Source organism: Aspergillus tubingensis (assembly GCF_013340325.1).
Source record: "Aspergillus tubingensis WU-2223L DNA, scaffold_6, whole genome shotgun sequence".
Taxonomy (NCBI): domain Eukaryota; kingdom Fungi; phylum Ascomycota; class Eurotiomycetes; order Eurotiales; family Aspergillaceae; genus Aspergillus; species Aspergillus tubingensis.
In genome coordinates this window covers 2,909,339-2,931,497 of record NW_023336280.1, presented here as the reverse complement: position 1 = coordinate 2,931,497, position 22,159 = coordinate 2,909,339, and the positions used below count along the sequence as shown (strand labels likewise).

The following is a 22,159-nucleotide window of genomic DNA, read 5'->3' as shown; positions in this document are numbered from 1 at the left end:
AATCTATCCCTCTAGTCATGCCAAAGGGAAGGAAACGACGGAAGAACAAAACGATCACTCTATATAGTGTATCGCATGCGTCGCGTTGCTTCAACAGCGACAATGGCACTCAATGCGCCGATGAATAAGCAGATGGAGATAGCGTTCGGGGTGCTCTTATCTAGATTCATCCATTGGGAGTCCTGGGCTGTGTCGTCGCGTTTCGTGCTGCCGGGCTCGAGAACACTGAAGACGATCCAGCTGATGAAGGTACCGAGGAATTGCGGGAGAGTTGTGTAGACGTTTAGTACGCCTAGGTAGATACCGGCGAGTTCGCCGGTGGATGGGGTGTTGGAGACGCCGTCTTCGATATCGCTGTCGCTGTCTGGGTCGTGGTGGTTGAGGCGGAGGACGTCCATTTCTGTGTCGTTGGTACGGTCACTGTAGGTGGTGGGGCCGCCGGAGAGGAGGCTGGAGGAGGTGATCATTGTTACGCCGGAGGAGCGGGAGGATTGCGAGGGGTTCATGGCCAGTTTGTTGATTTCTATGCCCATGAAGGTGAAAGGGGCCCAGCAGGTGACGGCCCAGGGAATGCCACACAGGGCGACGAGGAAGGTTGCGACGGCGCGGGAGCGGGCGAAAGGTGCGAAGATCATGGTCGCGGCGAACATGACGTGGGAGATTAACCAGGTTGTTTGGAGATCGGGGCGGATGCCCATTACTGTCTTAAGCAGTGAGGCGAGGCCTGGGGGTGGGCGTGGCGTGAACCTGGGTCGTTTGCTGTCTGGTGGTTGGACGCAGAATGGTAGAAGAACGGAGCCGATGAAGGTCATGGAGGAAAAGACGACTAGCGATAAACTGCCCACTCGACCGACTTCTCCAAGCATATCGGCTGGTTGTGTTGCGCCTTTAGGGACTTCGTATCGAAAGTATGTTTCTCCGACCCAGGTGGTGCTGTAGAAGAGAAAGGGGAACCAGCCTGCAATTTATTCGGTTAGTACATTCTTACTGGAAAGTTAGTTTGAGAGTATAATGGCACAGTACCAATCCACGCCCAGAATTGCGCCCAGCAGATGGCCTGAATACGCGGTGGCAGATCCATCGTGGTCTTGACAAGTTGAGAAATGACCTGCAGCGTCCCAGCCTTGTCATCGGAGTCTCTGTCGGTGTGTGTCAGTATTCGGCATGATGCATAGACCGCATTTTCATAATTCATCTTACCTCGCAGTGACCAAAACTCGCTCCTTGACTGCGTACGAGGTAACGAAGACAGCACCGACCAATGACATTGCTGCAATGACCGTCATTTGCTTGAACTGCGTGTCGCCGATTATGGCGCCAAATATGCTGACAGTATCAATTGATCCAATGACATATCCAATGAGCTGGCCAATTGCGGTCATCCGAGTTGCTATACACTCTTAGCTGCTTAATTTTGTAGTTAGGGACAGAAGTGGCATACCCCATGCTGATCCAGTCTGCTGCAAAGGAATAGGCAATGTGTCGACAATCAAGCTGCGACAACACGCCTGGACTGCGGTTGGGTTAGATAGAGATAAACGAATATCATGGCTGGTGCAGACTTACCAACGTTGATAGCAAAGTCCACAGCGTAAATACTCAGAACTGCTAGCGCGATGGTGACGTTTCTGGCCTGGGGTAATAGACGATTTCAGTAAGCGCCTGAATAGGAAGGACGTCAAGAAGGCCATTCGCATGCTATCAAGTACCTTTTCCGCATCTTTAACAAACGTGTTGACGATCTCAGTAGTCCAACCAAGAACAAGCAGGCACGTTGCGACGACGAACGAGCCGACGATCATGAAAGGCCTGCGTCGCCCCCATTTGGATCGAGATCGGTCAGCAATGACACCAATGAGTGGCTGGATAATCAAGCCAGAAAGAGGGCCGGCGATCCAAACAAGCGAGGTCTTGGATTTTGTGAGGCCCAGTTGGAGCAGGTACGGGGTACAATCTGCACTGCAAGTCAGAAACATAGAGCAAGTAGACAAGAGACAGCAACGCGCATACAAGTCATTTCAATGCCCCAAGTGAACCTGTCGACAAGAAGCAAGTCAGTCTTTTATGCGCATTCGTAATGGTGATTGTCTTCCAACTGAGAGGAGCCGAAAAATCATTGTCGGAGGAATGAGAATGAGGGGAAGAATACATACTGTAACCCCAACAAACTAAAGGTCAACAGCACCATGCGCACCCACTCTCTTCGTCCCTTGATAGAGGGTGTGCCCACCCATCTTGCAGCTTGTGGCATTCTCAGTGTTCGAATGCCCGCATGCACTTGGCCCTTTTCACAATTCTTGTATGCTTTCCATGAACCGCGGGGGTTCGCCTCGAATTTGCGCCTGCGATCAGGCCAAAACACGTGCAAGTGTAGCTAGTCGATCTTCGAATGGAGTAGATTCGATGCTGGAACGGTACGGAAGCTAAATTGTGAGATCCGACGCAGAAGGACGAGGCAAATGCGTGATGGGTCGTAGGCAGTCGTCGCACGGTTCGTTGGGGGATAAAAATAGCTGCGAGGATGGAACAGGGTCCGCGATCCGCCAAAGGTCCGATGTCGTTAGGGAAAGGGCGATACTGGAGTAAATGTAGGTTTTCGTGACCGGGGAGAGCGATAAATAACGTTCGAAGCGAAGCAGAAGGGACTCACGACCGGACAGAAGAAGGGATGGGAAGAAAAGAGGAAGGATGGGCAGACAGACGACAGGCGAGGCCGGGCTGAGCCCACCAAAAGCGTACGCATGCGGGCCCCCGGCCCGTCAGGTACCTCGTCTTATCGGCACCGGCCACGCTGAGACCCACCACCGCGACGGTACTTGGGTTTATTAATAGCGGGTGGTGTGAACAACCTAAAGCAAGGTCGGGGGATTAAAACAAATCTGAAACTGGGGAAGTCTATGGGTTAGCCTGACTGTCTTTTCTAACCTTTCTAACCTAATTCTACAAGGCACACAAGGACTCAGGCACCAGGCAAGGGTCAATAATACAGGTCCCGTCTTGCTACTGTCACGCGACTACTTCCAGCTTCCGGTGAAGCCAGCGGCGGTCCCAACCGACCGGGGGTGGTTCGTTACGTTCTCTGCATTCGTTTCTAAAAAGGGGTTGCGAATAGATAACTCCAGTCATTGCCCAGCCGACCGATAAATAGTCCCGAGTGCTTCATTTCTGTCATATCATCCCAGATGCCCCGTCATACCATGATTTTCGACCGAAAATCAATCGCATTAACATCTTTTTTTAGCCTTTTTTGGCACTTTCTTTTCTTTTATTCATCTTCATCCATCGTAACACGCCGACCGCCCTTATCTACAGGCGGTTGGGGGTGGAAGTCAAGGGCCACTGGTAGCCAGCAGCATCGCTGAACTTGTAGCCGAAGGACGCGGTGAAGTCATCAAGGACAGCGGGTCCGCGGGAGCCTGCGCACGCCGTTCGTCAGCATGTAAGCGGTTTAAATTAAATTTTAAGTAGTGCACGTACCGTAGGGGTATTCCATGGGGATGATCTCCTTGTTGTCATCCAGGTAGTGCAGGAGAGGGGTGAAGATCCTCCAGCTGGCATCCAGCTCATCGTCACGGACGAAGTTGGAGTGGTCGCCCTTCAGAGCATCCAGGATCAGAGACTCGTAGGCCTCGGGGATCTTGAGGTCGGAGAAGCGGCGGCGGTAGGTGAGGTCGAGCTCAGTCACAACCGTCTGCATGGACAGGCCAGGCAGCTTGGAGTTCATCTTGATGTAAACGGACTCGTTGGGCTGGACGCGGATAACGAGCTCGTTACGGGGGATGTCCTTGAAGATTCCGGAGGTAACGTCACGGAACTGGATGCGGATCTCGGTCTTCTGCTCGTTCAAGGCTGCGAATAGTTAGTATGCCCGCCATTGCTAAGGTCGCTCGGAAAGAGGCACATACCCTTGCCAGCCTTCATGATGAAGGGAACACCGTCCCACCTCTCGTTCTTGATGTAGGCGACCATAGCGCAGAAGGTGGGGCAGCGGGAATCCTGGGGAACGGTCTCATCCTCCTTGTAGGCGGGCTTGCTGCCATCAAGAGACTTTCCGTACTGGCCAATGATGACGTTCTTGGGCTCAATGGCGTCCATCGCACGCAGGACACGAACCTGGTAAAGTATTAGTAACCTCGCTCGACCGATAGCCAATCGCACACTTTACCTTCTCATCACGGATGTCCTCAGCGGAGAAGGAGATGGGGCGCTCCATAGCGAGCAGCGTCAACACCTGGAGAAGGTCTGAGGAAGATTTTGATTAGTATTGTGTCGATAATGCCGAGCAAGGATTCGAACGTACGGTTCTGCATGACATCACGGATGATGCCGAACTCATCGAAGTAACCACCACGTCCCTCAGTACCGAAGGGCTCCTTGAATGTGATCTAATCATAAAGGCGACACTTTAGCCATAGTTCAGAAAGTCAACTGGATAGCGCAAGGTCGTACCTGAACGTTATCGATGTGGTGGCGGTTCCAGGTGGCGTTGAAGAATTCGTTTCCGAAGCGCATGATAAGGATGTTCTTGACCATCTCCTTACCCAGGTAGTGGTCAATACGGAAGATCTCCTCTTCCTTCCAGTTAGGCTCCAGAGCCTTTTGGAGATCGCGCGAGCTCTGAAGGTCCTTGCCGAAAGGCTTCTCTACCTGTGAAATAGGAAAACAAGCGAGTAAGAACAATGGCCAATTGCAGAGTGATATCATCCCAGGATTGACTCACGATGATACGAGCAACGCCGTTCTTGGGGTAGCAGTTGCGCTTGAGTTGGTCGGAAACGGTGGTGAAAACGCTAGGGGGGAGGGCCATGTAGTAGATTCTGTTCTGCTCCTTCTGGCCCTTCTCAATCTCCTCGAGGTGCTTGTTGAGGTTGATGAACGAGTCATCCTTGTCGTATTGGCCGGAGATGTAGGTGCAGAGCTGGCAGAAGCTGTCCAGCTGCTCTTCGATTTCCTTGGTGGGGGTCTTGATGTATGAGCGCACACGCCTCAGGTACTCCTCATGGTCCATGTTTGTCCGGGCATATCCGACGATCTTGATACCCTTGGGGAGGAACTTGTTGCGATACTGGAAGCGCAATCAGTAACCATACTGGCGTGAGTCAAACTGCAATTGGATCTGTAAGTGGACATACAAGGCCGAAAAGTGCCGGGAACTGTAAGAAGTTAGCTTCCTCTGCGGTCGACATGAATCAGGGGGTCATCACTGACAGTCTTCTTCTTTGCAAGATCTCCGGAGGCACCCAATACTATGATGACAGTGTCATCTTTGAGCTCCATGGTGCTACGTAAAACATCCATGTTAGCTAGGCTATAGATTGACGATTATAGTATCACAGGGATCGTGTGTAGATCGATGATGCAGGTCGGTGCCCGCAGTCCGCTACAGCCGGGAGGGGCAGTGAGGTTGGTGGTGAGTCAGAAGGATAGTCCTTTCGTCAAGACCAAAGGAGTAATCCTGGTGACGAATTGAAGAACAATGGAAAGCGGGAAGCCTGCCAGTGAATGTTGGGCGACCGGCTTGTTATGGAGAGGAGTAGGTGGTGAATCCTCTCACGTCTGGGCGGCGGGCAGGAGGGACGGGAGTGGGAGGGAGGAGGGGTGTGATGTCAGAGAGGGAGACCGCAAAACTCACCCAGCATTCTGGCGTTCCTCAGTACGTGCTATTGTGCTGGCCATGTTTTATTGATGTGTGAACAACCACGAGATGGGAAGGGGAATGTGAGAGGATCGGTGGAAAAGGGAGGAGAGGAAATAAAGAGGATAAGGGAGACAGCAAGGACAGAGAGGTTTGTTGGAAAAATCCCAACAGTTCCGGCGGAGCAAGTACTTTTTAAGACCGGAGGAGGGCCTCTCGTCGAGGAGAGAGGAGCTGCTCTGCTGCAGGGTGGGCAAAAGTGAGTGAGCCCGGGTGGGGCAGCTTTGTTACTACTTTGTTACTGGGAAGCCCGGCTTGGGTTCTTCCACTACGTCGATTACTGCCGCGGGACCCCGTGAGTTAGTGGTGAGTAGGTAAGTTGTTATCCAATTCTATTATTCGGGGTTATTTTACATCACTCAGACACTACTTACTTACTCGCCTGCCACGGAGTAGTAGATAATTAACTCCTTCAGTATTTCCTTGGTATGATTACTCCCGGGAAATGCTTCCTTTTTTATCCCTAGCATCCATTTTTCCCCTAATTGTCAGGTTCTCCGTTCCCACTCATACTGCACTCTCTCTCTCTCTTTCTCTCTCCCCCGAAGTCGTTGTGGCAATCCGTCTCTTATATCATCGCTAGGTAACGCGATGAGTCCCTTCTCTACTATCTACCACTTGCATATCTCGATATCTTCAAATCAATACTTACGATGAAGCATCCCCCACTCGACTTACTCTATCTATCCCTCAGAAACATCATCGTTTAGACTAACAGCCCCTTCTCTTTTAGACGGACTGATTTATCCGAGCCAGGTCCGCTGTAAATCTCCTCCCAGCTCCACTGAGAACCACACATGGAACGGATGATGCCCATCTTAAGGTACACCTTACTGTTGCATGCGGAACCACCCCCCGCGTCAGCTTATCCCAGTAATATTAACCCTCCGACCCTGATCTGACATTTTCATTCCTTTTGAATTGTAGACAAAGGGAGAGCCGCAAAATGTAAAGGTGCCGAGTTTCTTGCTGTCTGACGCTGTACTACATTGGTATATGCGCGGGGCACGCGCACCTCGAGTTTACTGGCAAATTGTGGAGCAGCCCCCAGCCCATTCATGCAGGTAGGTCAGTCAGCTCAGGACCTGGCTTCTTTGTGATAACGATAGTTCCATGCATTCCGGTCATAGCACCCATTTATTAGAATTTAGATCACCTTTCCAAGGTTGGCTCCGTAAGTAATGCAGTGTCAATCTACTTAGCACTAATCCACTTTCAACTACAATAGGTGAAGCAAGAGAACCGTTGCGCAGATTTCCAGGGTGTGACCCAGACAAGATCTCAAAAATAATGGAGCGATTTCGGACTATTCCACAGGATGAATAGCAGCGATCGCGCCAGAACAATCACACCAGTCTAGTGGGAAGACTCCTGAATCCGCGTCTCCGGTGACCAGCTTCGTGGGGTTGGATCGGCCAATTTGTCATCTGGAAGGACGATACGGATTCTATTTTCCCGTGAAGTAAGCGCAGCGACCATGTATCAAACCGAACTTTCGGCCCAGTCAAGTCCGGAGTTAACGGGTGCGATCCCGAAACGGGGGGGCTGGAGTATCTACGGAGTATTGTTCTCAGCATGCACTGCCTATTGTTGCTTATTCCCACGACACCAAAACCCTCGTATCGATGGCACATTACTGTCGTCACCATTTCCCCTGGTACTACCCCCATCAATATTTTACCCCTCTTTCTTTCTTGAAAGAAAATAGAGGCATTGATGGTATTGCGTGCTCTATGGGGGTCCCCCCTCAGGAGAGAAACATCATGTCAGGTTCGTTGCCGACTTCCTGGTGGGGCTGGAGGGGACGCTTGATTTCCAAATATGTATCCCGGTCTGATCGCTTCTGGAGGAGTCATCCTCCCCCGTTATATACATCCAGTCATACACCCGTACAACTCTGCTGCACTACCCTGTAAGAGGTAGTTTAAGCGCCATGCTGTCATGCAGCTACTTCACGCTTACTCGAAAGTCACAAGATAAACTCCTTGTCCATTAAACGGGGAGCTCCTGCAACAGGCCGCCACCCCGGCGATAGGAGGCCAATCCCTTATCAAGATCAAGGGTGATGGGGCAGTTGCCGTCATGGGTGGAAAAGAATCCGCAAGCTGTTTTGTCAGCTTGGGGCGCTCTAGCCAAAAGCTCTCTCCGCTGCTGCAGAGGGGACCGGCGGGTAGCCAGGAGTCTTCGGACTACAGTAGCCCGGACGGCAAAATTGGCCAGGTGGGGTGGGTTGGGATGGAGGAGCCCCAAAGGTCTGCAATCGATGATGATCTATCTCGGATGCATGGAGAAGCTATTTATCCGGTGATGATCCCAAGACGGTTTAGTGTCCCGTAGGCGGTCTGCAACTCTTCCCCATCACGGGACTTCGGCTTGCCCTGGGGTGGTCCGGCTCGCTAAGCGTCCCGTTTGGGGTTAGGGCGAGCCGCACCGAACACACCTCGCAATTTGTGAGCCTTGTGCGTTGTCCCGTTACCCTATCGAAGCGACGACAACCACGACAACCCGGACGACTTTTGCGGGTCATACCTCCCTTCCTTCGACTTTTTGCGTTGCCCGCTGCTGCTCAGAGAAACGCCGTCAGAATGCCTTCGGAACAAGGTCACAGACGTGAGTGCCATCAATTTCCGGATATCAGACATGTGTGCGCGATGGTTGGAATATGGGGATGGAGAAGGATAGATGGGGATATGCGGGCGCATATTGGGCGAAATGCTGAATGAAATGCTAACTGAATATTTTTGCGAATTATAGTCTATGTCAAGTAAGTTCACCACAAACCGTCCGCCGTCGAATTCGCGCACATTCCGGATATGAATATCAAAAAATATCAAGATCCATGTCGGAACATCAGAGAAACGGGCCAAGCGATGGAATGCAACGAGAACAGACCGGTTAATACGAATTCTTTCTACAGGGGTCGCCACGTGAGCTACCAGCGCTCCAAGCGTACCGTCAACCCCAACACCAGGTACTTGCGATCCGCACCGATATCGATATAGAGGAACAAGGGAATCTGACACATGGGTTATCTAGTCTGATCAAGATCGACGGTGTTGAGAGCACTGAGGCCGCAAAGTGAGTAGCGAATGGGTCCGGGATCGAAATATCAGAACACACAGCTAAGACGGGATTTTTTTACAGCTTCTACCTGGGCAAGAAGGTTGCTTTCGTCTACCGGGCCAAGCGTGAGGTCCGGGGCTCCAACATCCGGGTCATCTGGGGCAAGGTTACCCGTCCCCACGGTATGTGATGCACAGCTCCATTGCGCGACGATTGCCACGGAATATATATATCTATATGTTATCGGTGATTGCTGGAACCGGAAACGTTCGGAAAACTAACAATACTTCCCTCATGAACAGGTAACTCCGGTGTTGTCCGTGCTCAGTTCCGCCACAACCTCCCCCCCAAGACCTTCGGTGCTACCGTCCGTGTTATGCTGTACCCCTCCAACATCTAAATGACGCCCCTTTTGTTACGTTAGTTGGCAACTCCGGATTCTACGCGCAGACGGTCGGGCAAGGAGTCGACGGAATGAGCCGAATGTTGAGATGGAGTTGGCGGGTTGATAATGTTCGTGGGAGAGGCAGGGCCGGTCAGCCCTACGAATTAAAATAAAAGAACTCTTATCTTCTTTTTTTCAGCATGGTTATTGTCAGCCCTTTTTTCCTCCTAAAGGCAACGGACGAGCTTGATATCCCTGGTTTTTTTATACTTTATATTCAAACCGGCCAAGCATGCTGTGCCTTTTGGGCCGACAACATGGCTCCCCGTGTATCTGATGCTCATAAACCACAATCCATACCATTTCAACATATCGGTACAATTGCTTTTCTCTGGGGAATAGTGTGAGCGAGGTGGATGGTAGTTCGGTTTACAAAAATCTGTCTCTCGAGATGACGATAAGCGACGTCTTACCCAAAGCGACAGCTGCCACAGCAAACCCCGTCTTTTCCCATTGATCGACACTCTGGTATGATATTTACGGTATATCTGATATACTAATTGCTAGCGCTGCAACAATCATGCACAAATTCTAGTCCTTGAAGCCAACAGCCAACAACCATACGTAATAAGCATCAGATCTCCGGAGGATGAATACCCACACCTGTCATCGTAGACCCCACTCATGATCATAGATAAAGACGATGGCCGATACGGAGTGCTAGTATGCGTCAATCCCTCAGTTAACACGTGTATCATTGCTTATGCAATGCGGCAATGCACGCTTTTCTCTTTCTCGCCATGATACTATCAATTCTAAGCTAGCTGTCACATTGAGTTCTATGTATATACTAAGTCTATATATGTAAGGTGTCCTCCAAACTACATAGTAATGTCAAAAGTAATCGAACCAGAACATTAAGCTGCAGTCAGCTACGCCATAGCCAGAGCTCTCGTATTGTCTCCTCATTGAACGATACCAGAAAGGACATTGTCTATGCTACTACTAGTAGCCATTGTGGTTACGGAGAGCCAGGCTAAAAAAGGTGTTTTGCATTAATATCATATAGAGGAGAGAGATAAGACATGATTTCAAATTACACACACCAGACATACTAAGAATATGGCCATGAATACACCGGTTTGTCCTGTGAAAACGAATAGATATATTATAGAGTATCTGCTGGTAGCCAACTGTCAATGTTTTTGAATGTCGGGCTGCTTTCGCCAATAGTCTTTAGTAGTAGTTGGGGCTGCTGTGATAAACTGAAATCTGGCCGTTCGGTTTCTCTGTCCTAGCTTTTTGTCATTTGATATTTGTATAAGCCTTGATGCACTACGGGTGGTATCGATGAGAGGAATGGATTGGGAATTAGTGCCATTAGAGTAAAGTAGTAGTGGTGATATATTCTGAATGGAAGATGGGCGGTATGGGATTGGAACCGGATGTGCATGCAGGGATTTATGCTAGCAAATCTAACACGCAATGAACTTGCGCGAGCATAGTTTAAGGGGCAATATGTATATAATATATTAGTGGATCAAGTAATTCCAATTCAGAGTTGTAGTTGCTATAGAGGGACCGAGCAGATGATGACATGTTTGTTTAGGGATGATTACTTGTGTAGGACAGCTGCAGGTCTCTAGTTGAAGTATAATACGATTTTCTAGGTGTTGCGGAAGGAAATATGTACTAAGGGCATTTTATACCGATTCAGAGTTGAGTAGGACTAATAGCAGCCCCTGTGACCGCTACTGATGATTGTGGTAAGTGGTTTAAAAGTAGGTCAAGTTTCATATGCTGATGACGAGGGGACATTATGAACTGTATAAATTTCGCATTCATTAATCAATCTGCATATGGCTTGGCTGAGCTTTAAAGTGTCTAGCCTTAAAATTGCGCTTAGATTGGGGCATGTCACAGAATGCATTGTTTGCAGTCAAGACTGATGGTGAAACAGCGGTCTCATGCTAAGTGATCAGATAACGCTAATGCTGGCTGGGATGACTGGCATCTATGCAAAAACATGAACATTCTCTAGTAAAGATGTCCGCTGTAGATTCTTAGCATGTCAGTACGCCGATAGCATTCTCAGGACCCAGCTTGTAGTTGTGATTGGTCTGATCAAACCATTGAAGTTATTTTGACTCGTTCTGGAATGCACCCACCCAACGATATATATCCGGGTTGGGTTTCATCAGATTAGGGGCATTTCAACAAATGAAGGACGTCACAGTATGCCTCTGGGCCCTTGAATATGATATCAGAAGCTTAGCACTTGAGTGCGCGAGCTATCTCCGCAGCGCGGTCAATAAGGCTGAATGAGGGAAGTTCTGGAAGGGTAAACTCCTTGCATGGAGATTCTGTCACGATCCCGAATTAACAGTAATTAAAGTAGGCGCCATCCCCGCCCCCAATGACCCACTTACAAGAACTGATGGGGATCGACAGATCGCCTCGGCCGGAATGATAGAATTCTTACATAGTATGGAGTAGATTGTAGGTTACTAAGAGGTTGGCTTACAGGTTGCTTGCACTTGCGCGAGTTTTGAGCCAAGATCCTCCTTCGCGTATTGTTCCTTGCTGGAGGTACCTTGCTTGATCGCAACGTGTGCGACGCTAAGTCGATTGGATAATTCCAGAAACATTCAAGCGCGTATGCATTGATCTTCTTAATTTCGGGGATGCATGGGCTATTTTTAATTCCTGTAAGTTTGCAGGCCTAAGTATGAGCCTGCCAGATGTGCAGAGCCAAGAGCGACTGCCAACCTGAAAAGGGCGGTTAGTTGTCTCAGTGTGGGAGGCAGTCAGGCGGACTGGATGGATGGGATTGGACTGGAACGACCGCCATAGTCAGACATGTAACGCGCGCCGCTCAGCAGAGTGGAGGGGCGATTGAGACAGGCAGACATATTCCAGGTTTCATTCTGCGGTGCTGGTGGGCCAATTGGAAGGCCACGGATAGCAGAAGGTGCGCTTCCCTGGTGCAACTAGAGAGAATCTGGATAAAGATTTTAAGAGTAGTAAGTAGCGATATGCCACCGTCTCGGTGGGTGAGATTCAAAGTCGTATTCTCGTATCTGGCCGTACCGGCCAGTCTTCCCACCGACTAAACCATTTTGGTGTATTCCGAGTAAAAATAGGAAATCAACGGCCGGGATAATCCACCCGGAAGTGAAAAGATAGTCAAGATAGTAAAAAAGTATCAGGACTGCGGAGTGGCTTGCCTGGGCTGCCTGGCCCATTTTTTGGGCATGGATGATGTCGACGGCAGCCGATCTGTGCGAAGGGCTGAAGTTTGCTTGATTTCTTCCGATTGTGCAAGCAGGACGATCAGACGGGAAGAGATGGCTGGTGACATGGGATTTGCGACAGCGCATCCTAGTCGACAAGTCATCGCATTCATCGCACACACACACACACACACATCAAGTTCCATGCTTTTCTTAGTACCAAAATCATTTGCTTACTTTTTTTTTTTGTTTTCTGTTCTTCAGTGACTATGTTTCCTTTTCCTTTCGGGTATGGTGCCTGAGACGGTGACAGATGGTCCATGGAAAGGAAGCCAACCAGAAAGAGTTCGCTGGGTGGCTGGGCCATCCCACAACGAGTGATTGGCCAGTAGGCAACGAGAAGAGGGGAAAGCTGCGTAACACTATCGGTATTTTTATGCATTTGGTCTTTTTATTCTTTTTTGTGTTCACCAGCCAAGATACGGTAACGAGGGTAATTCTATTTCCAGTCGAGCTGGTACTGGATTTACTTTTCCCGCTGCCTTTGAACTTGGTGGGGAAATGCTGGGCATGACAGATGGAGAAGTGAAGATGAGGATGTTTTGAAGAATTGAATGCAATGCGTATTTGTCATTTGTTCTCTTAGAAATGAAATAACTTCCAGGAGAGAAACGGGAGGATGAAAAGTTGAAAGAGAAAAAAGAGGAAAGTTCCATGGAAAGAGGATCTCCGGACAGTGAACGGGCAAACATCAGGGAAAGTTTCCAGGCATCCGGTGATCGTCTAGATTCTTCTGGCCGAGTGGCTCTTGAGTATAACGCCATCGTCCAACCCGAGCTGATAGGACGACTTGCAATCGTCCATCCATCGGTTCGAACAAGCGTTCCCCTCTTCATTGCGTGGCGCCTGTCGTCAATACCACCGGCCCGTACAAGTCAAAAGGCCTCAATGGCCCTCCCCGATTCTCTCTAGTAGTAGTTCAGTACTTGTTGGTTGCCGACTGCCACCTGCTTTTCTTTTTCACACGCTCGTTTGTACTTTCTCCTCTTCCATCTGCACGGTCGACTGGAGTGGTGCTTTCTTGCTTGCCTGCTTGCTCGCTCGCTTCCTACTACTTTCCAATCTCCATCTTCATCTTTCCTACATAGTACCTACATTCTTCCCTACTAACCTACTGTCTTGGCATCTCTAGCTTGAGGCTATCGCATCTTCCTTACTGTCGATCACTTTGAGCGCACTGCGGATGGACCACCTTCTTGCAGTCACTATCGCTTAACCTACGGACGCTCTGGTCGGTCGATTTGATCGGACGATACACTACTACATACAGCTGTGCTTCAAGCCTGCCACACTTCCCCACCTTCGGTGTCACTTTGATTATTCTTTAAAACGGCGTGGATCTTTGTGTGTAGAGACAAATTGCGGAGTTGATACTACTTCCAACTTTGGGCGACATTTTCCACACTTTTCGGTGCTTTAGACTTTCCCCAGAATATTGGGACAGACATCAGACATCCGAGTGAATATCCGCTCGTGGATCCATCAAAAAAGCAGCCCCCCACGTTGCCTGCGCTGCTTAGTTTCGTTGGCTGCCTCCTGGCTGCATTCTGAAACCACGCTCCAAAAAGCCCGAGAATCATCGCGCGCGATCATCATACATTCCTTGGCGGTTTCCACACCGGATCGTGCTTGCGCTCCACAACGGGCGCCATAGCTTAGACAGCGTCCTGCGAAAACCTGCTCCAGCTGTTGGTTATCAGGCGCTAAGGTCGACGGGGTGATAAATAAAATGGCGACCTCCCAGCCGGCCGTGCCTCCTGGCAGGCAATCTCGTGGCTTCAGTTTGGGTGCAAAGTCGGATCGGTCGCAACGGTCCAGCAATTCCAGCAAAAGGCCCCAGATATCGGAATCCTCAGACGAGAAACATCGCCGCCAACTACATTCCAAAGCCGATCCCATGGTTGCTATGAGCGAAGCGCAACCTAGTACGTATCCGGAACACTCCCCCCTTATCTCTCTGCCTATTGCACTCCTGGATTTCGGCCTGCCATAACAAAACAGCCAAATCCTTCCATTCTCATTATGCTGCCTCCAATCTGCAACATTTACTTCCCTCAAGCATACAAACTGACTCGTTTTCCCAGATTTGGTTGCTCTTGAGCAGTCGACGCTGGGTTCGTTACGGACCATGCAGCATAAAGATCAGTATGGAAATATTATCAGTTCGTATACCATACTTCCCTGCTTGGACATATATCCTGGGTGACATCTTGCTGATTGCTCTCCTCTTCTCTCACAGCTGATCCCGATCTCTCTAACCCCACGCGCCCGCGGTTTGAACGTCCGCTTGAAACCATCCGATCTTTTGAGGCGGCAATTTATGGGACATACAGCAGTAGGCCTGCTTCGTATGTAAGGACAGGTGAGTCACCCCTTACTCCGGTTTGCTCGACCCGGCGGTTGATTGACGATGCATTACAGAATCGACTCCTGCAACTCCGGGGCCAGACCACAGTCGGCGGGGAAGCTACTTTGGAGGTATTTCTCAATCCCACAAGCATTGCGATTTGGCATACAGTCGCCATGTCCATTGTAATATTCGAGAGAGGACGTTATGCTAACTAGAAGGTTTGGTATAGCGCAAAACGGCCATTCGCACCGGGGCCACTATGATCAGGGCGGCCATTACAATGGTCGCGGAGCCTATTCGCGACCGGACAGCTATGTCGAGAATGGTAATGGCCAGTCCGACAACTATTACCCCTACAACCAGGGCGGCGGCCGACCGCGACCACGCCACCATGCACGGATGAATACCGACCAAAGTGGATATTCACAACACGGCTATCAAAAATCATATGACAACATGACCGCAGCGTCTGGCTCGGGCTCTGGCAGCAACACCGACGCTTACGGCAACTCCACCGACCCCAGCTCTGTGAACAGCTCCATTGATCAGTTCCAACAGCAGCAACAACAGCAGCAGCAGATGGCCGAAAACTATGGGTTCCAAGGATTTGGTGCCGGGCCGAATCTGAACGGACAAGCTGGCGCTGGGGGACGGATCAACTTTGGCAGCAAACCACCAGCGGCTGACCCTAACGCCGGTGGCCCTGTTGGCGGCGGTGCCGCCGCCGCTGCCACAGCCAACCGGCGCCATCTCCGCAAGGCTACGAATGACTCTGAAATGAGCAACGACTCGAAGAAAAAGGGCTGGTTCAAGCGTCGTTTCAGCAAGAACTAGTCGTCTGTGAGCCGGCTCCTCACATTTGCTTATCTTACTTACTATTCGATGCGTGTTTTCTGATCCGATTTGTCTGGGTGTACTACCTCCGCGGCGTTCAAGAGTCATGTTCAAGCACAGCAACTGGGATTTCGGGACGGACTGTGTCGGGTTTGGATTCGATTGCAACTTTTATTTTACTCTTTCATCTTTGCATGCGGTTGACGAGACCATGATACATGGATGCCTTTTTTTGTTCCTCCTTACCTTTTTCTTTCTCTGCCATGACAGTGCATGAGATACTAGCCAGTATGACGTTGACTGATACGGGTGAAGTTGTGAGTAATGGTAGGGTAGTGTGACTGAACCATGGTGATGATTACCTTCAACTTGCTGTCAAACACCGACTACATACTCAGTAACAACCAGTGTATATCGGACGTACTAGTCAGTCAAAATACCCCCAGTAATTTAAGATAACTATCTCCATTGAGAGAAAAGAAAAGGAACAAAAGACCCACATCATGGAAGAAACCAAACCAAAGAAAAATGTATTACTTCTAGCGATCAAAGCATGAAAACAAAACAAACAACAGGGAATCTCAAATCAAGCGCAAGAACAATAACAATAGAACACCCCCGCAACCCCCATTACTCTCCTCACCTCATCCTCCACCCCAAGCAACCATCCAATTCAATGTTGAAAGTGATCTACTTCCTTCCAAACAACTTATGCTTCAACTTATCCGCCAACCCCTCATGCGCAGGCCCCTTATGCTTCTTCTCCTCCTTTTCCTTCTTATGTTCTTCGTCGAGGTGCACGTTGCCTTGGCCGCCGCGCTATCGCACCACCATCACCACTCATTAGCTTCTACCCTTGCACAGATTGATAGAGACAGAGGAATTGGAAGGGATATAAACATACCCCAGTATGATAATCCCCATCGACAGACTGCCGAATCGCCAATTCGGGAACTATCTCCGCGTCGTGTGGGATCTTGGATGTCGGGCGCACGTGCGGGGAGCCGATGTTGCCGGCGCCGCCTCTCTTTATAGTAAATTAGTTAGTTGGTATAGTGGTTTGCGGTTTGGTAAGTAGGATGGGGTTGATGTAGGGTGGGAATGGCTTACGCCGGCTGAGTAGGCGCCGTCGCCTTGGTCACCGTAGACTCCTTCGCGGACTATGCCGCCGTCGACATATCTTTATATTCATGTATATTAGTATTGGGGTTTTGTGGTGGTGGGGTGTTTGGGGGATGAGTGAATGGCTGTGGTGCATACTCGGTGGAGTCGGCGCCGATGTTTCCTTGGCCTGTTTTTTGGGGAGTGAATGTTAGAGAATCTCTAATTGTAGGGGATTATTGTAGTGTACGTACCTCCACGGCCGTGCGACACAATAGGTTCGTGTTCGCCCATGGTGCCGTACTAGTTAGGGTGAGTAGTGGATTTTATTCAAGTGGTGTTGTCTATTGAATTGATGTAGTGATTCAATGCGATGATAAGAGCGCTGTAACCAAGAGTCTGCGACGAGCGTGTGTGCGTACCAAGTCTAGTCAGACAGTAAAATGGGAAAAGAGAAGGAGCGCAAAGTGGCGGTTCCCGGGGATGGTTCGTATAGATATATTATGTACCACAGGGGTTAGTAGGGTGTAGCGTGACTACCTTAGCGCTTTTTTTGGGCGCAATCACTGCCACAGCGCGCCAAGCCAGAGGATGCGCCCTGGAAGTCAAAGTTAAATTTGCCGGAAGTTCTAGTCTAGTAGCTAATTCAGTATATGTCGTTATCGGGATAATTCTAGATGATTGTTATCGAAGGAACCAAAAGAAGGAAACGATCGGGACGGCGTCCGATGACGTCGACGCGCTGATAAGATGCTTGTCCGGATTGGTCCGAGGCGTGACTAACGATTTTGGGGCCCGCCAATTGTTACTAAGAAATGAGTAGCTTCATGTTATCTCTACCAGTTGAGGGTTATCAGTTCAGCTGCTTTTATCACCGGCCTCGGCTCAGGGTTCAATTAAATGTGGTTCATGAAAAGACAAAAGTGGTTCACCATTGCACGAAGAAAACTAGTAAGTAAATTACCCACTCAATTAAATCGGAAGAAAGCTGCACGAAATCAGGTACGGTACAACCCCACACCCCGCCTCCATACTACGGCCACTGTAATCTACATTCTACAGAGTGTCCGGCCCTTCGTGTTAGACAAGGATCTAAGCTCCCGGCGGGACAATCATTTCCATATTACTTCTTCTCTGCAGGAGGGCCACCGCCAGTCGTGGGAAGACCCATGAAGATCTTGAACGAATCGTAACTGCAGAACGTCAGCCGCTGTCTACTAAGAGGGGCATACTAGAGATCTGAAGTAACACATACATCATCCACTGCAGTCCGGTCTAGAGGAGATAACAAGTCAGCCATGATCTGAGAAACAGAAACCGATGCACTTACCAAGGTGCCGATCATGACGATACGGACGGGAAGGCCGTTCCAGAGACCTCCGAAGCCAATGTCCTTGTAGATCCGGCTCATCGCTGCTCCAAATGCCTCTCCGGCCTGGCGGTTCGCATTCAACTTACTGACCATGACATCTGCTGGGTGCGACACGACGGCGCAAAGGATACCAGCCAGGTAACCACCGGTGAAGGCAACAGCGGTCTGCGCACCCTTGTTGTAGTCAGACTTTTGACCCGGCAGGGAGTTATAGATCATCTCGACAATCGTTTCGAAAGACGCAAACTTCATCATCGTGTAAGGGATCTGTCGACCCCAGAGAGGGTAGAGACCCTTGTACAGGCTGCGGCAGTCAGCTACTAGGGATCGACTGCTCGCATTAGCAGCACTTACCCGGCCACACCTTCCTTATTAACCACGCTAGAAATACCAGTAAATGTTGATCGAATATCAGGTGGGATAGTCGTCTGCATGCGCACCTTGACGGCCTCGAACGGACACAGAGCGACATCAGCGATAAGCTCCGCCGACGCACTGGCGGTCAAGTACAGAGATGTCTTCCACCGTGCTGCGTTCTCAGCACCGACAAGGTCGCTGTAAAACTTCTTGAAGAACTCATAACCACCATATTTGAACGCTCCTTGGGCCTTGTACTCAATTAATAGGCGCAACGCATGCGATCCAGTCTTGACTTACACTGTATCCAAAGAAAGTGGGACCCCAACCGGTGAAAACTCCGCGGAGACCCTCTGCACCGCGAATTGTACGGAATGCCTCTGCATTACTCTTGTACAGCAGAGGATCGACCTGACGGCGGCATTTGATCAAATCAAGAGGCGTCACAGCGGTGTGGGTGAGACCCTAGGACCAGCCAAGAATTAGTATTCATAGGCCACTATACAGCGTTCATTAGCAGAATGGAACATCTACTTACGCAAGCAAGCATTCCTCCAACCGTGCAAGCAGCATAGTACTTAGGGGTCCATGGCTCGATCTTGCCGGTCTTGGCTTGAGCTTTCTGACTCGCAACTTCGAACTCTCGGCTCGCTTCCTTAGCGATAGCATCGGCCTTCTTTTCGATGTCCTCGACAACGTTCCAGGCGGGGAACGGCTGGCGTCTCTTCAAGCCCGCAGCTTCCGGCTGTTGGGTCTGCTGAGACTGGCTCAGAGGGCTTTGGGAAGCGAAGGCGCGAGCGATATCCCCTCCAGAAGGAAACATGATGGGCACTTCTACCTATAATTGTTATTATCTGCGTTAAAGCGGTTCTAAACAGGTTGCGATAAAGTATAATGGCGGCATTGCATCGCGGTGGTTCCTTATCTATACAAGCGGGTCCACTTACAACACTATATCGGCAGTATAGTCGGACGGATGACAATGTATAGAACGGAGGTCCACACCTAGTCTCGTCTTTTTCGATTGAAGAAATCGACGCAGAATTCAGAAGACAGCCTGATTCCAACGAAAAAGGAATCTCCAGAGAGAGGAAGCGAAGGAACCTTCTGAGTGGTATCTGACAGTCGGTGATGGTGCCGCTGACGTCGCGTGATGGCACTAACCGCTTTCGGGGATCCCGCCAACTGGTTGATCTGAAGCGATGAAATTTAATCTGATTGGAGCAACCTCAACCTGTGCTTGATGCTTTTTGGGTGTAACTCAGTACTCCGGCTCTCTATTCCTCTGAAACACTTGCTTACCGCAAGAAGTAGCATCTAAACTACTAAGCGCAACCCTCAAAAGCTATCTCGACAACTTCAAGGGTCCCCAATTGACCGTCCTCTCGGAACCTTCCCTCCCGTGCCCCTCATCGAGTCACTGCGGGATAAGTTGGTCACCAACACTACCACTACCACCAGCCTCACCAACACTACCCCAACACACCAACCCAGAGAAAATGGCTTCCTATATGAACGCCAGCGAGGCGCTGACCCAGCAACAACTCGCACAAAATGCAGAGCAACCCATCGCCCAGTCCGCATGGGCAAACAAATACCGCGGGGTGAGTCCGCCCTCTTCTTACCAGTGATGTTCCGCAAGAGTCAACAGAAACAAAATAACTAATATACCACCGGCATACTAGGCGACAGTAGAGGACCTGGACCCCAACCCAGCCCTATCCGTTTCCCCCAACGACCTGATCTCCACCGCCCTGATGGCCGCTTACGAACGTGACTACACACACCTGACCGTTACCTCCTCGACGAAACGCTCTCTGGTCGGATACCTGAGCATTCCCCGACTAAAGGAGCTCCTCAAGGACGGCACTGTCAAGGAAAACGACCCCGTCTCTGCCGCCATGCAGCGATTCAACCGCAAGAAGGGCACATACCAGGTCATCACGATGGAGACACCGTTGGAGGAGCTGGAGCAGTTCTTCGAGAGTGAAACCGGTCCTAATGGAGAGAAGAGGGCTAAGCAGGATTTCGCTGTGGTTACGGATGTTTCGCGCAAGTTCGTGTTGGGTGTTGCGACAAAGGCGGATTTGGCTGAGTTCGTGAAGCGGAGACCGAATTAAGTGGTTGCATGATTGCATATGATGGGTTTTCTGGGCTTCTTTTTTTGTTCATACTTTGCATTATATAATGAAATGCTTGCTGCGGATCTGCTGTTGATGTCGTGCATCTCAAGGCGCAGATATGTGATTTGAATTGAACATATTACTCGCCAGGATGGCTCATCTTAATGTTGAAAACAGATTGGAGGCATTCACTCAGGCTGTGTTTTATCTGTCTTATTGTTGGCATAGTAAGTATACCTTGAGGTAACCGTGACCAATCACACAACCAGTAACCCAGAAGGTATCATAACACTCAGAGTATTTCCCTAAACCATTACATACATACTATCCCGACATAGCTTTCAGGACAAACGATACGACAAGTACATACCTAGCATACGAAAACAGAGCGATCCATGAACGCCATCTCTGCAATACAGGGCCCCCAGAGCCAGGAATTAAATGAAAGGGAAACAACAAAGACAACAAGACAGAGCGGCTGTACCATTTACTGTGCCTTTTTCTCCTTATACTTGGCGTCAGCTTCCCTCTCCGCCTGATCATCCTTCCACGCAACAAAGATGTATGCGACGAGAACTACGTTAGCCATGATGGCGGCCACAATACCGCCGACTGTGGGGCTTGCTGTTCCAAAGTGTTAATCGACATGAAGATAGTTAGTAAGTGTGGTGTAATTGGGATGCTCACCTCCAAAGTCCACCGTAACAAAGTACATCCCGATAGGAATGACGACCATGGCGAAGGAAAATCCGAGAAGTTTCATGATTACATTTCTGAAAGTGATGTGTTAGTTCGAGTTAGGGAGGGGGTGGTATGTGCGTAATATGTATTGATAAGGTGTATGCGTTCGTTGGGCTGAACCGGTAGTTCAGGATAGCCGCCATGTGGCCTAGTGTTCATTGGTGAGGGACGAATGAGATGCACCTACGTGGGAACGGCAGGGGTCACATCTGAGTCAGAGGGCTTTGGAGAGCCCGAAGATGCGACAACATCCTTGGGAGAAGGAGATTTCTCTGCGGAGCGACGAGTGGCCATGTTGATGATGGTAGTTGGTTGTGGTGTTGACAGGTTTGATGTTGGGTGTTGATTTTCCGGGGACTAATGCGTGAAAGCCGGAGGATGATCGACAAAAGAAAGGATCAGGATATAATTGGTGATGACAAGTACAGCTTCTCCTATCCTATTTAAAGAATATATAGTATGCTCTCGAGTACACTGTTCGTCTGGATGGAATTTGAAATCATTAGAGAGACATGGATTGTTTTATACAGCGGATGATTTCATTCCGGAGTTCAGGCAATGCCGGCCTCTGATTGGTCCATTTACAAGAGGGGACATCTGGCTGCGTTTTTAGTGACAAAAGAAAAGGCAAAGACGGTGGAAAGAGGATCGCCTTAGTGAAGAGACCAGCCTTGTACCGGTGAATCATATAAAGAGGGAGCTCTGATCCCCCCGATCAAGAGGGGGTTGGCGTCCAACTGCCATCCTCGGCTTTAATTGAAGCGCCAGACCACGTGACCACAGCGCGTCCCGGGCGCGTTTTGCGGAGAAAATCCCAGGCGGTCGATTTATCGTTTCGCCTCGAG

General features: G+C 49.8%; 8 protein-coding genes across 8 annotated transcripts; 3 read left to right on the top strand and 5 right to left on the bottom strand.

The window, feature by feature from the left end:
* Positions 1 to 59: 59 nt before the first annotated feature.
* AtWU_04728 (putative sucrose transporter) lies at positions 60 to 2,251 on the bottom strand (the record flags this gene model as incomplete). Its single annotated transcript, XM_035499839.1, has 8 exons — positions 60 to 958; positions 1,024 to 1,139; positions 1,201 to 1,390; positions 1,442 to 1,513; positions 1,567 to 1,633; positions 1,710 to 1,954; positions 2,011 to 2,036; positions 2,154 to 2,251. 8 exons carry the CDS (start codon positions 2,249 to 2,251, stop codon positions 60 to 62), a joined length of 1,713 nt encoding a protein of 570 aa, XP_035355732.1.
* A 1,055-nt stretch (positions 2,252 to 3,306) lies between these two features.
* AtWU_04727 (glucose-6-phosphate dehydrogenase) lies at positions 3,307 to 5,676 on the bottom strand (the record flags this gene model as incomplete). Its single annotated transcript, XM_035499838.1, has 10 exons — positions 3,307 to 3,416; positions 3,478 to 3,849; positions 3,906 to 4,113; positions 4,166 to 4,242; positions 4,301 to 4,385; positions 4,450 to 4,647; positions 4,721 to 5,065; positions 5,133 to 5,153; positions 5,209 to 5,281; positions 5,633 to 5,676. 10 exons carry the CDS (start codon positions 5,674 to 5,676, stop codon positions 3,307 to 3,309), a joined length of 1,533 nt encoding a protein of 510 aa, XP_035355731.1.
* A 2,604-nt stretch (positions 5,677 to 8,280) lies between these two features.
* On the top strand, positions 8,281 to 9,158 carry AtWU_04726 (60S ribosomal protein eL33; the record flags this gene model as incomplete). The annotated part of the gene is made up of 6 exons (XM_035499837.1): positions 8,281 to 8,305; positions 8,450 to 8,459; positions 8,613 to 8,666; positions 8,732 to 8,773; positions 8,840 to 8,940; positions 9,061 to 9,158. The coding sequence occupies 6 exons, from the start codon at positions 8,281 to 8,283 to the stop codon at positions 9,156 to 9,158; spliced, it is 330 nt and encodes a 109-aa protein (XP_035355730.1).
* A 5,007-nt stretch (positions 9,159 to 14,165) lies between these two features.
* AtWU_04725 (uncharacterized protein) lies at positions 14,166 to 15,620 on the top strand (the record flags this gene model as incomplete). Its single annotated transcript, XM_035499836.1, has 5 exons — positions 14,166 to 14,361; positions 14,521 to 14,598; positions 14,676 to 14,798; positions 14,858 to 14,914; positions 15,016 to 15,620. The coding sequence occupies 5 exons, from the start codon at positions 14,166 to 14,168 to the stop codon at positions 15,618 to 15,620; spliced, it is 1,059 nt and encodes a 352-aa protein (XP_035355729.1).
* Positions 15,621 to 16,310: 690 nt separating this feature from the next.
* AtWU_04724 (DUF3602 domain-containing protein) lies at positions 16,311 to 17,015 on the bottom strand (the record flags this gene model as incomplete). The annotated part of the gene is made up of 5 exons (XM_035499835.1): positions 16,311 to 16,439; positions 16,525 to 16,647; positions 16,731 to 16,800; positions 16,881 to 16,911; positions 16,976 to 17,015. The coding sequence occupies 5 exons, from the start codon at positions 17,013 to 17,015 to the stop codon at positions 16,311 to 16,313; spliced, it is 393 nt and encodes a 130-aa protein (XP_035355728.1).
* Positions 17,016 to 17,844: 829 nt separating this feature from the next.
* Positions 17,845 to 19,273, bottom strand: AtWU_04723 (putative mitochondrial phosphate carrier protein; the record flags this gene model as incomplete). Its single annotated transcript, XM_035499834.1, has 6 exons — positions 17,845 to 17,914; positions 17,977 to 17,996; positions 18,052 to 18,397; positions 18,448 to 18,701; positions 18,751 to 18,915; positions 18,989 to 19,273. 6 exons carry the CDS (start codon positions 19,271 to 19,273, stop codon positions 17,845 to 17,847), a joined length of 1,140 nt encoding a protein of 379 aa, XP_035355727.1.
* A 676-nt stretch (positions 19,274 to 19,949) lies between these two features.
* Positions 19,950 to 20,570, top strand: AtWU_04722 (putative cystathionine beta-synthase (beta-thionase); the record flags this gene model as incomplete). The annotated part of the gene is made up of 2 exons (XM_035499833.1): positions 19,950 to 20,054; positions 20,136 to 20,570. 2 exons carry the CDS (start codon positions 19,950 to 19,952, stop codon positions 20,568 to 20,570), a joined length of 540 nt encoding a protein of 179 aa, XP_035355726.1.
* Positions 20,571 to 21,060: 490 nt separating this feature from the next.
* AtWU_04721 (vacuolar ATPase assembly integral membrane protein VMA21) lies at positions 21,061 to 21,608 on the bottom strand (the record flags this gene model as incomplete). The annotated part of the gene is made up of 3 exons (XM_035499832.1): positions 21,061 to 21,197; positions 21,261 to 21,346; positions 21,502 to 21,608. The coding sequence occupies 3 exons, from the start codon at positions 21,606 to 21,608 to the stop codon at positions 21,061 to 21,063; spliced, it is 330 nt and encodes a 109-aa protein (XP_035355725.1).
* Positions 21,609 to 22,159: the final 551 nt, after the last annotated feature.